Genomic DNA, 17,700 nt, shown 5'->3' with positions numbered 1-17,700 from the left:
AGTATTCCTGTGTCACAGCAGGCCTTTGATCAGGTAATTGCCCCTTCGGCCCCCAGAGTTTGCATCCCCCATATGTCGCTATGGTGACCACCTCTCCAGCATCCATCTGTGTGCCTCCTTCACAGCCTTTTTAAGATGGACTTATATGTTATGAGGCTGTAAGTGATGGAGGGAAAGGGCAGCGAGGCGCTACAAGAAGCACCCCGACCACTTCAACAGCAACCTTTTTTATGATCGCTCATGTATGGTGACGAATGTGTTCACGTGCGTCCCTTTTATCTCCCTTTCTGTGACACTGTCTGTCTCTGTCTTTGTCTGTTTGCCCGCCCACCACATCGGAGACCCCCCCTCCATGTCGGTGTGACCCCCTGGAATGACGAAATGGTGTAAAAAGGATTGTCTTTGTTTTACAATCAGCCTTGAGATACAGCAGATCCGCACACGCATGATATGAGAGGATCAGAGAGCAGATGAAGCTCGGGGGTGCAGTTTGTGTGCTCGGGATACTTGATTTGCACTCACTTGGAGGACGGTGACACATTTTCTGTTACAGCGGATCATACTCTGAACTAACCAAAGTCCCACTGTGACAAATTTAAAACCACAAATATTACATACCCCTTAACGAGTTCCCCCTTTTATTTTCCCTTAATTTCCAAAGTTATTATCTTTTGCCACACTGTGTGACAGGTTCAAATATATCATATATGATATTTTCGACACATTTGTGGGTTTAAACAATGTTTACCTGCATGCCATGAGTTTGTAATGACCAGCACCAAAACGTCAGGGGGATTGAAGAGTTTCTTCAGCCAAGTTGAGTCACCCGGAATTTAGAATTTTCTGCTTCACATCGACACAGAAAAATAGCAAATCCACACCTGGAAGCTGCACAGTCACATCCTCCACAGCTTCCACTGGAAATGTGTCTCATTGTGTGCCTTGCTTGAGGGCACTGCAGTAGGCTCGATGTTTTCTGCCATAATTTCAGCGCACATCCACAAATAGTTTGCAGGGGCTGGGGGACAATTATGAGCACCGAAAAAAGAGAAATCCTGAAGACCAGAAAAATGCACAAGCTTGTGTGAGCAAGACAGCAGTGTGGGTGTTTTTTTTTCATATTTCACTGCAGATGTTAAACGATCCATTTCAACATTATGTGGAATAATGGGATAAGAACTTCAGCTAAATGAGGTGAATGTAAATGGGCTGCTCATTTGGATCCTTAATTTTTAATTTTCTAACTGCCATTTATAGGCATATAGTACAGGAAATTGGGTTGCTGCAAATGGTATTTTCACTGTCTATAAATCGTTTTAGCATTTCAGTGAATGGACTGTGGCTTCAGCAGTAAAATGTTAGAAAGTAATGACGAACAGGCCAATCCGCCAAGAGGCCACGGAGACGTCATCAAATGTCTGGTTTTGCAACCCGGTGTCTTCAATCTTCCTTCAAATAACACGACTTTACCCTTTAAAAATCCGTGCAGTGCATTAGCGAATCCTTCCATTTACTTCTGTGGAATGCAGCCTTGTCTAAATTCCCACATTTGAGAAGCTGGAACCACAGAGTGTTTTACATTTTAGCTTAATAGATTACTTAAATTAAATCAGTTATCAAAATTGTTATGGTTCGTTTCAGTTCAGCACTAGAGTAGGCTACAATATACTGAAGTCAGCCCTACGTTCCTCATTGTGCCATTTATTTTAGGAATCATTTAGTTTGCAAAATTTAAGAGTTAAAATCTAAATTCTAAAATCATGACTTCAGAAAAAATATTAAAAAGTATTTCTTTATTGACCACATAACAGGATGAGCAACATGGAGCTTCAATCAAACGATCACAGCTTTATCTATGCATAGGCTACAGACATCTCTGGGGATATTTCAGTACTGATAACGATGGTGATGATCGACAGTAATCATGAGCCCTCTTTTCGGTTTTAGCGTCATTCTGTATTCAGAGTGACAATCTCTGTGCCACTTTTATAGGCTGTTGGTTTTTAGGGCTGCTCCTCTTCTCACCTGGGTGACCGGTCACGGTCTGCAGAAATGACACTTGATAATTTTCTTGAATGCGCTCTGAAAGTCTTTGTTGAAGTACGCGTAAATAATGGGGTTGAGCAACGAGTTGGAGTAGCCCAGCCAGTTAATGACATCCTCCAGCCAGCGGGGCATGTAGCACGACTCCTGACAAAAAGGCATGACCAGGGCGACGATGAAGAAGGGCAGCCAGCAGAGGATGAAGGTGCCCATGATGATGCCCAGAGTCTTCACCGTTTTGCGCTCCCGTGCCAGCGCGATCTTCTTTTTCGCCTCGGTCGCCTTCTCGTGCCTGCTCTCGAACAGCGGCACGGAGCTCGGGGTGTTGGGCAGCGGCAGGTTGCCTTTGGAGTTGCTGTGAACTTCGATGATCTCCAGAGACTCGCCGTCTTCCGCGTGTTTCACCGCGCCGTTTACGCTCGGCAGTGGCCGGGGCTCCACGCTCCTTTTCCAGCTCTTGCCCTGCGCGTCTCCGGGTGTCTTTTTGTGGAACAGGGCAGGGGATAACGCCAAACAAGAGTCGGACACTTTCTTTTTCTCCGTTTTACGCACAGTCCTCCTGATCCGAAACCTCGCCGCTTTGAATATCCGCCCATATAAAACCAGCATCAGCGTCAGCGGGATGTAAAAAGCCCCGAACGTTGAGTATATTGTGTACCAGGGGTCTTGCCTGATCTTACACTGCTTGGGGTTCGCCCTGTCCTCTGCCATACTGCTGGGCTGGGAGCGCATGATTAACATTGGCGGCACTGAGATGGAGAATCCGACGAGCCAGGTGACACTGATGAGGACGGCGGCTCTACGCGGTGTCCTCTTCTTCATGTACTCTATGGGCTCCGTTATCGCCCAGTATCTGTCCAGGGCGATGGCGCACAGGTGCAGGATGGACGACGTGCAGCACAACACATCCAGGGAGATGAAGATGTCGCACGGAACTTGGCCAAGAGTCCACCGGTTTAAGACCTGGTAAAGCGCCGCCATGGGCAGCACCAGCACCGACACCATCAGGTCGGTGACAGCCAGAGAACCGATCAGGTAGTTGGCCACATTCTGGAGAGACCGCTCCAAGGCGATGGCTGCAACCACGCAAGCGTTCCCAAATATTGCGCACAGGATGAGCGCGCCAAGAAGGAAGGATGTGACCACTTGATAACTCAGCTTCATCTCCTCGTCTTCAGGTTTGGGGGTTTTATTTGAAGGGTTGTCAAACTCAGACCAGGCTGTCGTATTGTTTGTGCCCTCCATTGTTGGTAAACTCGTGTTTACTCGTGTTTGGAGAGCTTCCCTTACTTAGTGGAGAGCCTGGTGCGCATCACACCGTCGCACCTTGAAGAGCTCATAGTGGACTGTTTAGTGCAGCAGAGAGGGTCTGAACTGCGAGTCTCGGCTGCTGACGGAGAATGATGCTGCTCATTTATACCAGTGATGGAAAATGCGTCATTTGTCTGTGAGGATGTAACAGAGTCTGGCTGTGTGTCTGTTTAGTCTGCAGCTGAGGCAGTGGATATGTGGGAGTTATTAAATAAGCATTGCCCTATACAAACTTGTAATATTTAACTTTTTTATGCTCTTCAGGCTGCTTGAAACAAGTGGATTTTGCCATTTCGGTGAGAAAATAAGTTTATCCGATCTTAATGCAGCTTTCTAAAATTTCCTTTGTGTTAAATTACACTCTGAGTCAAATGTCGTTGATGTTAGTGAACTAATCTGCATTGTATGTTTTTGTATTGTACTTGTGTATTAAATAATAAATGAAACCGCACTGTAATGTACTTTTATTTGATTTAATAATAATGATAATAAAGACAATAGTAATTATTTACTATTCTGTATGGGATTTTTGAAATGGAATTATTAGCCTATTTTTTGCAGAACCAGTGTTTTGGAAGATAAAAACATCGCACATGTAAAAGAAAAAAATGCTTTAAGTTTACCTTGTGAGGAGTAAATACATTGTTTATTTTATTTATTTTTATTAGCCATACCTTAATTAGGCCTACAGGACTTTCTTTTAGAAAGTAGTGACGCTTATTCTCTTGCTTTCAGCACCACGGTCAGCGCTGTGACCAGGTGTGACACTGCCACCTGGTGTATGTCCACTTTAATAAACTTTTTGAAATGGTAATGGAAATCTTTTTTATCTTACGCTAACATGGCAAAAAATAAATAAATAAAATACGTAAATAAATACAAATAAGGACCATTGAGCAAATATAGCCTAAAGTTAAATTTGACTTTTGACTAAATTTGAAGAAAAAGTAGGCCTATTTATATTCACAGAGAGGGTGTAAAAATGAATTGACCACCAACAGTAGGCTATTGCTAAACGTCACATTATTTTCTGTTAGGCAGTTGCATGACAACCCCCACCCCTCCCCCTCAAATAAATGAAATTCAGTGGGGCTTTATTGGCATGGAAAATATACATTTACATAGCAAATGTGAAATTTGCTATGTAAATGTAAACAAATATATATAGATATGTAAAATAATCTCTCTCTCTTATACATTGCTATTGTTGTTCCCATTAAGCAGGCCTACAGTACAGCTTTATGCATAACAATCCAGGTAATATTGTACTTTAGTGGAGCAAATTAGTGATGTGTCGGTTGCGAACAAGTCTGAGAATTGATTTGTTACAGTTGAATCTTGCTTATTTATTTGTTGCAACAAATAAGAATGTAACTCAAGCAGTGACCAGCAGAAGCGCTACTAACGGAGGAGCCGTTTGGGAGCTAAAAGAGCGGGCTCCCTTTAAAGAGCTGTAATTCCCATCACTAGTGCAAATACCCTTACACATTTGAAGTTGAAACAAGGAAAAGAAAAAGGAAACAACTGCCACATGAACCTGGGACTTTTGGGGCCTCTGGGGGTCTGGGACCTTGGGGCCACTTTTCCCAGTTGGTAACATTACAGCCTTGCTGTTTAGTTCTGAACAAATGCAGGCCTCAGTTTAATAAGCCCTAAAACTATGAAAACTGTTCTTGTTAATTTATTTCTAAATAGGTTTCTAAGGTTTCTTAACTTTTTAATGTTAAATACACTTTAACCTGAGATGTTATGCTAAAAATGTAGCCTATATTTAAAAATGTTTAGGCTACTTAATTTCTTTTGGGTAAATTCCAGACCAGGAAGTTGTACAAAATAATGTCTATTTTTGTTTGTTTTTGGTATGTAATTTTTTAAAATAGTGTACTGGCTTGACGGCAGAAGCTTCAGCAATCGGGAATAGTTAGATTAGTTACTTAGTTAGCACTAAGTTGTATTTTCTTTTCTTTAAGTTTTATACTTCTATTTTCTTCTATTCTCTTCCCTGTCCCGTTTGCCATCTTGGTGAACAGACGTTTCTAACCTAACATAGACTTTAACGCAAAAGGGCGCAGGCTTTTTTGTCCATTAGGCTTTCCGTAGTGGCAAATTTGTCATGACGTCACGGCCTTCCTTAAAGCGAACAGCTGCATAACTTTCTTGTTTTTGTGTCCACGTCTTCCTCGTTACCTCGACTCAAAAAGTATTTCCAGCTGCCGGGTAAGCGACTATTTGTAATAAAAATACTCAAATACTGAGTGTCATCATTTTAAAAACGTTATTTTTCGGTGAAAACGCCACAAGAGAGCGTGTTGTTATGGTTAACAGAGCTAAGTTAGCAGGACATTTGTTTTTATTCTGCCACCGTGATTGTTAACGTTAGCTGCTTAAGTGAGAGCTAAAACATGGGGAAATAAAACAGTCATTCAGTAACAGTGACTCGAAGAGTGTGAGAGTGTGTGAGAAATCCTCTCAACCTCAACACCTGAGTCACTTATTTTCATTTCGTAGCCTTATATCAGAGGGTCACCAGGCTTTAGAGCATGGTAACGTTACTAAACATTTTTTTCTTAAAAATCCAGTCAGTAAGGTTTGTGGGCAGCCCTGTGTCCCCCAGTTCCAATGAAGGGAGACCTTACAGCCAGCGAATGAAATTAGCACCTGACACCTGCCAAATACAGGGTGGATGTTTGTTGTTCGATAAACGTTTCAGGTCACCTGCCAACGTGGCAGAAAATATTTCTTATATTAATCAATATTATTTTTAAAAAAAAGCAATTCTTAAGGGGAGAATTGTCAGGGGTTACTGTGTTTACAAGTCTAAAGTGTTCTAACATTACATACACTCAAGAAGTGGCAGACAAAAACATTGAGTGGCCTGTAGAAATGTGAAGCAACCGTCCACAGTGGCAGCTGAGAGAAAAAAAAACTTTTTTAAGGTGACACTTCCCCCTGAGCATAATTCCAGTTTATTGTGGAGGAACTTGACCGGCCTGCACAGAGCCCTGAGCTCACCCTCACTCACTAATGCTCTTGTGACAAACATTTATGTTGTTAACATGTTTTACTTTTTGTCTTGGCTACATCCATACTAAATGCAGACAGCTAAATCTGACCTGAGCTCCAATATTATTTTTTTTTGCAACAGTGTGTGAGCACGTGTGTTTTCAGTTGTGTGTCGTGACTGTGAAACATTATCATCGACAGCTGGATTGAAAACGTGTTAAAGGAGCCTGAAGAAAGAGAACCATGCTCCGCTGCCGGAGGTGTCGGAAAGGCATCATAGACTCGACATGTTTGTCAGTGGTTGGTAAAAAGTTTGTGCATCTGATGGGTCTAAAGTTGCTTCTTCTGAAAGCCCTCCTTCCTTGCATTTTCTCCATCCAGTAAGCTGCTACAGACCTTGCTTGTGAGGAAGTGTTGACTCTGTCCTAGTCCCAAACAATGAGTTGATCAATAAGTTATAAACCAATCATCAGAAAATCACTAATGATTCTGATGATTGTTTACAACATTTTACGAGCAATGTCAAACATTCTGTGTTGCCAATTTCTCATATGTGAGGATTTAAAGTCTCTGTTTTACGTCAATGTAACTTGAATATCTTTAGTTTTTTGTGCTGTTGGTCGGACAAAACAAGACCCTGAAGACGTCACTTTGGGCTCTGGGAAATTGTGATGGGTGTCCTATTCTATTATCTCACATTTTATAGGCTAAATGATTACTCAATAAATCCCTCCCAAAATGTGATAATGAAAATAGACAATAGGTGCAGCCCTAATTATAGCTAATAGTCAAAGTAAAGTTGTTAGGGAACATCGGGGTTGGGGAAAGATAACAGCTTGTGTTTCAGTCATAATAAAAGACAGCTGACCATATTCAGAGAAACTGGGTCTGATGGGAAGTGTCCTGGTTGATTGTGTCTTTTTATGTTGACGCAGGTTGAGGCCACAGATGAAAGCTCAGCTGCTGTTTGCAGTATTTGGCATGTGAATGTTGACACGTTGCCAGAGTGGATACTGAGCTCAGTTCACCAGGTAAGCGTCTCACCTTAGGAATGAAGTGTCTGCAGTATTAAATTATTTTTTTCACTGAAAGAAAGGTAAAAAATGTATTGTTTATTTTTTGTCATGTAGATCAGGGCACACTTTGAGCAAATAGTTTCACATTTTTGTTTTTCAAATTAAAAAGTTAACTTCATGTATATTTTAGTTTATTATTTGAAATTAAGTTGTGCACAACACCAACTTTTAAAGCGATCTAATAATCCTGCATGATATTTGATGTTTATATTTTAGTGTTTATGTTTTAGTTAAATTGTAATTAAAAAAAATATATTTAAAAGTAAATGTGTGTAATTTTATTTTAGTGAGTAATAAGATTTGTTACCACAACTGATGCATTTTAATTGAAATTACTTTACTGCAGCTGCAATTTCAAAAGTGCCTGTCTAAATACATTTACCCTAGTTTTATACAATACAATAAAACATGTTTGATCATTGTACTGTTACAATGAAAAGATGAGTCGATAAATCAATTAGTAGATTCACAGAAAATGAATTGACTGCAATTTTGGTGAATAATTTATCATTTCAAAGTTCTGTTTGTAACTGTCAGAAAACCCTCGTTATTAATGACACCGGTGGCTGTTAACAAAACTGCAGTCTGCCTCCTGTTGCTCGGTGTCTGCGGGCTTGACACTGAATGCTGGGAAATAAATTACAACCATATTTAGAATAACATTACTATTTGTAATGTTCCTTTATTTTATTTGGAACTACTGGCTCCGTGTTGCTGACTAGCTTTCCATTTGCAAATCACCTCATCAGCCAACGCCATGAAGCAACCAGTGCCAGACCACTCTACGCCTCATAGCAAAGCCAAAGCCAGCTGGAAAGTTACAGTTAGCTATTTGCCCGCTTGACTAGTAGAAAGCAAACACCCAGCCAGACAAGCCGGACCAAACGCCACTATAAGCGGTTCCCCTTTTATCCATTCAGTAGCGGCGGTGCTCCAGTGTTGAGAACATTAGGGACAAGCTTAGACTAAACTGGTGTAGCCTACAGTTCTGTCCTGTACACAGACTGTACATCCTAATAGTTAGTTAACTATTTTTCAGTTTTCACTTTAGCAAAGCAAGTTAGGGATGGAAACGAGATGTTTCTTTTGGATTTTATTATGCAGATGAAATGCTTGGTAATTAAGGGAGATGGTTCGCAAGTTGCCTATTTTTCATATTAATTTCGACTGATAAATGTCAAAAGCTTTAATTGAGACACAAAAGGCAACATGAAAAATCCTATCTATAATGATTTAGAGGTCATATTAACAGGGTTTCCCTGCTATTAAAGGCTTAAGAGGTGAAGGCCAAAATGGCTTGGATGCTGTGCCATGTATGTAAAATCACTATGGAGAGAGCATGAAATTTAAACTCTCTACTTTGTCTCTACAGACAAATTCTTCAGCAAGTTTCCTTAGTTTTTTTTATTTATAATCTGCTCTAGCTTTTCCAACTATTTGGTCACAGATGAAGTAAAAATATAATGGTCCCTAATGATGTGAAATTGCACATTTGTCATTAGAAAAAGTAAAATTTTCTGGGGGGAGGACCCCCAGCCACCACCACTACCACCAAATATGTGCATCGAAGACTATGGGTCACTGAAATTTTAAGCTATTCTAATGTCCATTATGTGTTCATGGACACAACCGCACTGCTGCTGAGACATGTTATATTGGGATTTTCATATTAAGACATGCAGCAGGGCTCACTATGTGCTCACTATATTCTTTTTCGCTTCCATTCTAGGGGAAACACTGCATTCAGATATTATTTTATTAGCGGGCATGCAAGCTAAGGTTAGCCAGCCAGCCATCTGCAACCCAGTCATGCTGCATGGGCCTACACCGCCCACACCACACCAGTCAACAAAGCAACCTGCAAACGGCAAGCCAGCAAATCTACCTGCAAGATCAGTCCAAGAGTCTGGATGAATTAGCTGACACTATCCACTCAAGACAGTATTTTGCTATGTTAACCAGCTAGCAGTTATTCTGTGTTAGCACGCAACTTAAGGTTAGCACACAACCTAATTTTAGCCAACATTATCCAGCTAAAACCACAATATCACAATGTATCCCCAAGCGGCAGCCTGTGGGGCTGACAAATGCATACAGCATGGAATGGGGGGGGGAAAGTGCAGTTCCTCCATTTCCCCATTTAACAACTTTATATATGATACCTTTTTAAATTAGAGGCTTAAAGAAAACTATAGTTGCGGCTCTATATTTTTGTTCATACAATAAAGTAAAAGGGATTTAACTTTTTATTTTCTAAAAGAATGAATCCATTGTAAAATGTGGTTATGAATTATGTTTCTGTGGTTTCTGTCTAGGCCCAGTGGACTGTAGGAAAACTGAACTGCCAGAACTGCACAGCTCGTTTGGGTGGCTTCAATTTCATTAACCGTTTTGAGTGTCCCTGTGGCCTGGACGCCACTGTCCACCTTAACAAAAGCCGTGTGGACGATGACCACAAACGTTACGTTCTCATCGTCCAGCCGAGGAGGACAAGGCCCGAAAAGGGACGTGCCGGTCTGCCAATAGACGTCTCTCAGAACAAAGAGCAGAGGCCTGAATTTAACAGGACTGCATTGGACAGTTTACAGCTTAATTGTGCTGCTGTCATGTCCCACATCAGCCCTGCAGAGGCCTCTAATTCACTGGCTGACGATGAAAACACCCAGCCATTCTCTTTCAGTCCTCTGTACTGCATCTCTCAAAGGAGACGGCGCAGTTTGGAAGATGATGCCGTCATCAGTTCATCATGTTTTTGCGCTGCAGGCCCTACGGACAAGTCTGCTGTTGAGATGACAAGAGCCGGCACAGATGAGTCTCCACGGCCTCCTGTTTCGTATCCCACAAGTCAGCACTTTGACCTTGATGGTGAAGCGTCTGTCAACGCTGTCGCCCGTCGTTCATCTATTTCTGGAAGGACACGGTCACCTCTGAATCAACAGCTCCCACAAACTGTGGAGGATGTCGAGTCATCTCCAGGGACCACGACTGTCCACGAGGAGGTTTCTGATTCAGCCCTGTTCCTCAGAGGGAGATCCATCTCTGACAGTGTAGCAGAGCATGACGAGGAATTGGTGGTATGTTGCTGCTTTTTACAGTTATGTGTGTAAAAAGGATTTCCTTGAGTATTTCATGGTGGAAGTGGGACCCAGCACCTGAAACAAATACCACATCCACTAAAACGTTATGAAATAAAATAGTTTCTCCCAGGAAATTGCAGTTAAGAGGAATTGAAATGTGCCTCTAGAAACAGAATAAGAAAGAAAAAAATTTAAAGAATGTAGATATAGCCAATTTTCTATTTAATGAGGTATCATGAAACCAACAGCCTGATTTTCATAGAATGTGCTGCGGATATTCATGGTGTTTACGCTGACCTTCGGACCTTTTTCTGCAGGGCCAAAATGCCTCATCTGCAAAAGAATGTGAAATGTCAAAATGCAATTCCATGGAATGTACTTTACTGAAAATGATGTTCCTCAAAGGATCTTTGAGTGTCTGGGGTAGTGTGCCTGACTGTGTCTGTGTGGCAGCTCAGAACTTACCAGAAAGCCCAGTCTCTTTCTTTCATTTCCTTCTAGTCTCCCCCTTTTCCTTTCCTCTCTCTGTTTATGAAGCAGATTCATAAAGCCCTGGGATATGCACACACATTTCACTCAAGTTCAAACATTAGATCGATGCGCCTATTTTGCCTGAATTAGCACCTCTCCCTATATATTTTAATGCAGTGAGCTTCCACTAGAATTCATGTTCTGTTTGAACATAGTTAGCTAAATTGTCTGTATGTTTTGTGGTCTGTCCAACACTGTAGTAGTGTGGGAGGTAGCGAACACTGTAGCATCTAGGGGAAACTTTCAGAACCTTTTTATACCCTTAACACCGCAGGAAAGCAACTTACCAAGCATTTATCTTCCTCATGGATCTTGTTTCAGCCGTTGAATCCGCGACTGGGACTGTGATCCTTAACGTTTGTTACTTTACTTTCTCAGCCTCAAGCCTTTATGGCCTCCCCGGACTCAAGCAGACTGAGCAAAAGAGAGAAGAACCGTCTGAAGAGCTTGCGCAGGAAACAGAGGAGGAGAGAGCGATGGCTGCACAGTGAGCTGGAGCAGGTGAGAGAGCAGAGTTCACACTGACATTGTGGGCGCATGCAGGATCTAATTCACAATTACCACTAAACAAGCCCCCCGTCACCACCCACCGCCCCAAGGCAACTAATTGCGATTGTAATTAAAATGAAACTAACTGGATCACAAATGGAAAGCAGTGAGAGGGGGACCCAAAATTCATGACCTCTACCTAAATAATATATAACAGTATTCACAATGTCAAAGATATAGATGATATTCTTGTATAGGTATATACACTCACTAGCAACATTAGGTACACCTACAATTGCTTGTTAACACAAATAGTTAATCAGCCAATCACATGGCAGCAGCTCAATGCATTTATGCAAGTAGACTTGGTCAAGACATCTTGCTGAAGTTCAAACAGAGTATCAGAATGGGGAAGAAAGGTGATTTAAGTGACTTTGAACGTGGCATGGTTGTCAGGAGTATTTCAGAAACTGCTGATCTACCGGGATTTTCACACAAAACCATCTCTGGGGTTTACAGACAATGGTCTGAAAAAAGAGAAAATATCCAATGAGCGGCAGCTGTGTGGACGAAAATGCCTTGTTGATGTCAGAGGAGAATGGGCAGACTGGTTTGAGATGACAGAAAGGCAACTGTAACTAAAATAACTCGTTACAACCAAGATATGCAGAATAGCATCTCTGAACGTACAACACGTTGAACCTTGAAGCAGATGGGCTACAGCAGCAGGAGACCAAACCTGGTGCCATTCCTGTCAGCAAGAACAGGAAACTGAGGCTACAATTCACACAGGCAAAATTGAACAATAGAAGACTGGAAAAACGTTGTCTGATCTGAGGAGTCTCTGTTTCAACTGCGACATTCTGATGGCAGAATTTGGCATAAACAACATCAAAGCATGGATCCATCCTGCCTTGGATCAATGGTTCAGGCTGGTGGTGGTGGTGTAACCGTGTGGGGGATATTTTCCTGGCACACTTTGGGCCCCTCAGTACCTATTGAGCATCGTTTAAATGCGATAGCCAGTATTGTTGCTGACCATGTCCATCCCTTTCTGGCCACAGTGTACCCATCTACTTCCAGCAGGATAATGCACCATGTCACAAAGCTCAAATCATCTCAAACTGTTTTTTTAAACTTGACATTGAGTTCACTGTACTCCAGTGGTCTCCACAGTCACCAGATCTCAATCCAACAGAGCACCTTTGGGATGTTGGAACGGGAGATTCGCATCATGGATGTGCAGCCGACAAATCTGCAGCAACTGCTGGATGCTATCATGACAATATGGACCAAAGGCTGAGGAGTGTTTGCAATACATTGTTGAAAGTTTGCTCCAAAGGATTAAGGCAGTTGATGATTTTGCAAATTAAATCAAATGTGAAAAAGAATTCCATATGTTGAATCTGTAAATTTGACATAAATCAGACTTGTAATGAACTGGACTCTCTAAATTCATATCTTGAAAGTAAAATGAAGGGGAGGAAAGTATGGGAGAGGAATGTGAAAAGGCTTTTAGCCATAAAAAAAAAAAAACAACATATGATCAGAAGCAAAACCACAGCATTTGTTAGTTAAAATCTAAGGTGAGAATTTTAAACATTATACATGAATTTTGTTACTTTAGAAAATATATATTGGAAAATCTTTGGTGTGTGTGAGAGAGAGATCAGGAAAGCCACCTTGATCACAGAGGACCCCTCTCACCCTCTCCACCACTCTTTCCAGTTACTGTTACCATCAGGCAGGTGAGATAAAGTTCCTCTGGCTCGGAAAAACACCAGCCATGAAATCTTTTATGCTGTCTGCAATAATCACTCTGAACAACAAAAAATAGACATTGTACAGCTGATGTTTTTTTTTAATGTAGGTTTTAAATCAGACAATAAAGTTATCTATTTATTATATCTATATCTATCCAGGCTAAGAGTGTGAGCACTTCACTGCTGGACAGTGAGGAGGAGGACAGAGAGGGTCTCACCTGCGCCGTGTGTCTCGATGTCTACTTCAGCCCGTACAGCTGTCAGCCCTGCGGTCACGTGTTCTGCGAGCCGTGTCTCCGTATAATCACCAAGAACCGACCCACAGACACACCCTGCCCTCTGTGCCGCACCCTGATCTCTCATACCAACTTCGACAAAGGTGAGCTTCCTCCAGGGCTCATGCTCCAAAACCAAATACTGAAATATGTGATGTTATGTCCATGTCCTGTCTGATACCGGTGTTAATAAAGTAAATGGGCAAAACCATTTTGCCCATATTATTGGAATGCTAGACATTCTCCAATAAGGATTTGTTGTTTTTCTCTGTTATAATTTTAAATTGGGTATCTTTGGGCTTTTGGACAAAACAAGCAGTTTAAAGATGTCCCCTAGGGCTCTGTTAAGGTATTTTTCATAGTTTTCTGACACTTTATAGACAAAATTAGTTGTTCTCCCTGTACACACGCGGGAAACTTTTAAATTGCCAGGAGGTATAAATGTGAATAGTTGTCTGACTGGATGGACTGGAGACCTGTCTAGGTCTACACCTCCTCCTGCCCAACGTGTGATTGTCTCCTGCCACTCTGCACAGAGAATGGATGCATACAAAAATATTACTCATGTTAATCATTAGTCGCAGCCCTGCCTTTGAAATGACCTACAGTACATTAATGAGTAGTAATGGCTTACTGTACTGTTCTCATTCCTCTTCAGATCTCAACCAAACGGCTAAGACCTTCTTCCCAAAAGTGTACCATGCCCGCAAGCAGAATTTCAAGAGCGCTTCGTGTGCAAAATGGCCTCTGCCCAGCTGTCACAAACACTTCCGTATCTTCTGGAGTGAGAAAGTGTTTGCAATAGTTGTAGTAGCATTTTTATTTTTATTTTGTCTGCAGAGTATCAATAACGTGACTGTGAAGTATCTGGATTATCCTAACTAACCAGGATTTGCTGTTTCAGAAGAGATGGTTCAGTTTACCACTAGATGCTATTTTAAAACAAAAATTGTCTCTCTGTATGACTGACCTCATTTTCATGATTTCCTCACTGAGAATCCAGAAATGTTGCTTTTCCCCCTACAATTTATTGGCAATAATAAACTTTATCCTTACAGCAGTTGACAATTCATTCCTACTAATGGCTTTACAAGCAATACAACAGAAGTGATACAAATCCAGAGAGATAAACATGATTGCATAGTGAATGTACTGTACATGGTGTGTGGAATATGGTGTTTGTAAAAACGTTGTAAATAACAAAACAAATAACATAAAAGTGTTCTTTACTGGAAAAACATCTCTCAAGTTATTTAACCGCATAATCTGTGGAAGATGGGGGATGCCAATATTAAAATTAATGAAAGTGAATTTTTTGAACATACAGAATTACAGCCCATATGTTCAACCCAAACTGGACATTTTAACTGCAAACTGTGCTTTTAAATATGAATAATGTCCTGATTTTAGACCATTCTTAAAGAAAATGAAACAGATATGGTTACCAGCCAGATATTGCTAGCCCTGGGATTCCATTATATTCAGCCAGAAGGATAAAAAAAAAAAAACAAGAAATAATTCTGCCAAACACTTTGTTTTCCCACACAGTTTCCCTTGGATCAGGGATTTTGTGAGGAATCGGTTTCAATAAAATAAATAAAAATGTTAGAACATTTCAGAATCAGCAATAGGTTAAATAACTTTTTTTTGCGTGAAAATGTTTGCATTGCTCTCTAAAATAAATTACTTTACAATATTTCAAACTGGCAGAAGGATAAATTGTTTTTAATCACTTTGAATACAGTCATTTTATCTGTCTAACTTCAGGAGATCAGAGACGGGCAGTGATGGCAGGAAGACGCTGGCACTTTGCCCATGGAGGTTTCACGCTGGATCCTTTGGACCTGACTGACATGCGCGGCTGGCTCTTTGACATCGGCCTGGTCACCGTCTACATCCACTCAGTCACCTGGATCCTGGCCTTCTTGTTCCTCTGTTTGCTCACATACTATTTCTTTTTTTGAGACACTGAGGAATTGCAGTGCAGGGCAGTTTTTTTCTTTTCTTCAAAGTGTTTGTGTGTGTGTGTGTAATGTGGTTTTCCTGGTCAAACCTGTTTTTAAGTGGCAAAGTATTTTACAAATGGAGGTGGTCGTGATGTGCATAGAAGCAAGGAGCAGGAAACTGATCATTTGCAGGTTTGCACGCTTGCAAAAGTTGAAAATATGGGTCACCTGACTACAAATATTTTAAAATGTAATGATTTGAACAAAGCTTAGAGCCCAACACCCATTGTATAATACACTTAGGAGTTTTGAGAGAAATAATGGGCAGAGCTGAAGTACAGAAAAACTGAAGCGGAGTGGTGTTTCATCTGTTAATTTACTTTGCACATCAGGAAGACCTTGTCAAAAGGGTGCTGTTTGGTGATGAAATCTTTGGGTTATGGAAGTATTTATCAGACAGAGAAAAACAAAAGATTGATGCCACCCTCAAGTCTGTGAGTTAAGTACGGTGCTGGAGCCCGGAGGCAATTAGCCTTGCTTAGCATAAAGATTGGAAGCAGCTAGCCTGGCTCGGTCTGTAGTTCAAAAATATGCCTACCAACAACTCTACTAATAAACATTTTATTGTTTAATTATTACGCTCTTACATTATGTGCTTCTGATTTGTTGGTGCTGCCTGTTCCTCCTGTTCGCCCCCCCCCAATCTCTCTCTCTCACATACATGAGATCATTAATGATGGTTCTCATCTACCTCTCTAAATAAATGCAAATATATTGAAACTATTTGATGTAGCATAGGCAGAATATTAGGAGACACTATGACACTTACTGAAAAATGAGGGAGAGTCCGCTATAGACACAAAACTTCAAATTTAGAGTCATTGCTCCTGTGTCATTGGAGGAAGTTCAGCTTTGTGTTTTGTTGATGCTCATTGAAATTGTGTAATTTACATCACATTTGAAGTGAGATGCACTGCTGTGAAAGTTTTGTTTCTACGTGTACATGTTTTATTTACAAAGTAGAGGGATGCTCAGGACTCAAATTTCTGAACAGGTTCTAACAGATTCACAAATGGGGAAATTACCCGTTTCAATGGTGCCTTTGCTTAGTCTGTGCTTTCTGTCTATAACAAATAATATAAAACTGGAATTGAGCAGCTTTTAGCTCTCTGGCACAAAATTTTCTCCATTCACAGGGAGAGAGACATTTAAAGAATATAAAGTTTTCACTAAACACTATGTCTTTTTTTATTGAAGGAAAAGTTTGATTAAGAAAATCTGTGTTAATATTGTGTAAGAGTTTATTGTCTTGCTACAAATCAACTAGAAAGAATAAAAGGTGTGTTATTTGAGCTATGCATCTATTCATCATTTTTTTTTTTTTTTTAAGATGAAATGGGGCCAGATTCAGCCCTTCGGTCTTGAGGAGAGTGAAACTGAGAGCAAGAACAAACCCACTGCATCTGTTTTAATTGTAAATCTGTTTACACTCTCTGGTTTAATAAGTCTTTGTTTTTTGTGCGTTCAGCTCAGTGTGAAAAGTAGTAACGGGTTGGGCCACATTAATGAATTAATGGAAGTAGTTTCTATCAAATACAAAACTTATTTTAACAAACTGATGAAACCTGTTTTTTTCCCTCCTCTCTACATTTCTCAAATAACTTGTAACAGTGGGTTCCTTTAGTTATTACCAGTGGTGTAAATGAAAAATAGACCCCTCTTCTGTGTGCTGGATCAGGGACAATGTCTTTCCAAAATATTTTAGTTTAGTACAACAACAGTAAAGTGATAGTCATAGTGCTACGAAGTCCAAAGTTTTGGTGGACAGACAGAGTAGTAGTAGTAGACATGGCGACTTCCATGTAAGGGGTGTTGTAAATAGAAATGGCTCTTTCTAGGGTAATAAAAACATAACGGTTCATTTTGTAAGGTCTTTATATTGCATTTCTGTCAATAGATTTTAAATAGGACACACTGAACCTTTCAAGGCCTTATTGTGTTAGCTTATTTTGAACTTCCTCTGCCACCCAGTGGCCCAAAGAGCTACTGCAGCTTTGAACAATAACACTGAGAATAGATGAGGGAATAAACTAGAGAGACACTCACCTATCAAGCAATTTTCTCAACCTATAAAAATGTGAAAGCCTGGTTTTTAGCCTTTTCTATGCTCTAACAATAGAGACCCT

General features: G+C 40.7%; 2 protein-coding genes across 5 annotated transcripts; one reads left to right on the top strand and one right to left on the bottom strand.

Annotated features, from left to right (window-relative positions):
- Positions 1-1,806: 1,806 nt before the first annotated feature.
- On the bottom strand, positions 1,807-3,418 carry htr1ab (5-hydroxytryptamine (serotonin) receptor 1A b). Its single transcript, XM_038734690.1, has one exon. It carries the CDS (start codon positions 3,286-3,288, stop codon positions 2,038-2,040), a length of 1,251 nt encoding a protein of 416 aa, XP_038590618.1. The 5' UTR covers positions 3,289-3,418; the 3' UTR covers positions 1,807-2,037.
- Positions 3,419-5,447: 2,029 nt separating this feature from the next.
- LOC119915104 (E3 ubiquitin-protein ligase RNF180-like) lies at positions 5,448-16,149 on the top strand. 4 transcript variants are annotated; one of them, XM_038734685.1, is made up of 8 exons: positions 5,448-5,571; positions 6,559-6,657; positions 7,293-7,388; positions 9,749-10,507; positions 11,420-11,542; positions 13,453-13,672; positions 14,227-14,352; positions 15,336-16,149. In XM_038734685.1, the coding sequence occupies exons 2-8, from the start codon at positions 6,601-6,603 to the stop codon at positions 15,530-15,532; spliced, it is 1,578 nt and encodes a 525-aa protein (XP_038590613.1). In that variant the 5' UTR covers positions 5,448-5,571; positions 6,559-6,600; the 3' UTR covers positions 15,533-16,149. The 4 variants fall into 4 exon arrangements, with proteins under 4 accessions (XP_038590613.1, XP_038590615.1, XP_038590614.1 ...); XM_038734686.1 differs by having other exon boundaries at positions 5,481-5,571; positions 6,500-6,657; XM_038734687.1 differs by lacking the exon at positions 15,336-16,149 and having other exon boundaries at positions 14,227-15,019.
- Positions 16,150-17,700: the final 1,551 nt, after the last annotated feature.

Source organism: Micropterus salmoides, unplaced genomic scaffold, assembly GCF_014851395.1.
Source record: "Micropterus salmoides isolate LMB-PRFRI ecotype aquatic unplaced genomic scaffold, ASM1485139v1 Ms_hic_scaffold_20, whole genome shotgun sequence".
NCBI lineage: Eukaryota > Metazoa > Chordata > Actinopteri > Centrarchiformes > Centrarchidae > Micropterus > Micropterus salmoides.
The sequence above is the reverse complement of the archived record's forward strand: the minus strand, read 5'-3'. Positions and strand labels throughout refer to the sequence as shown.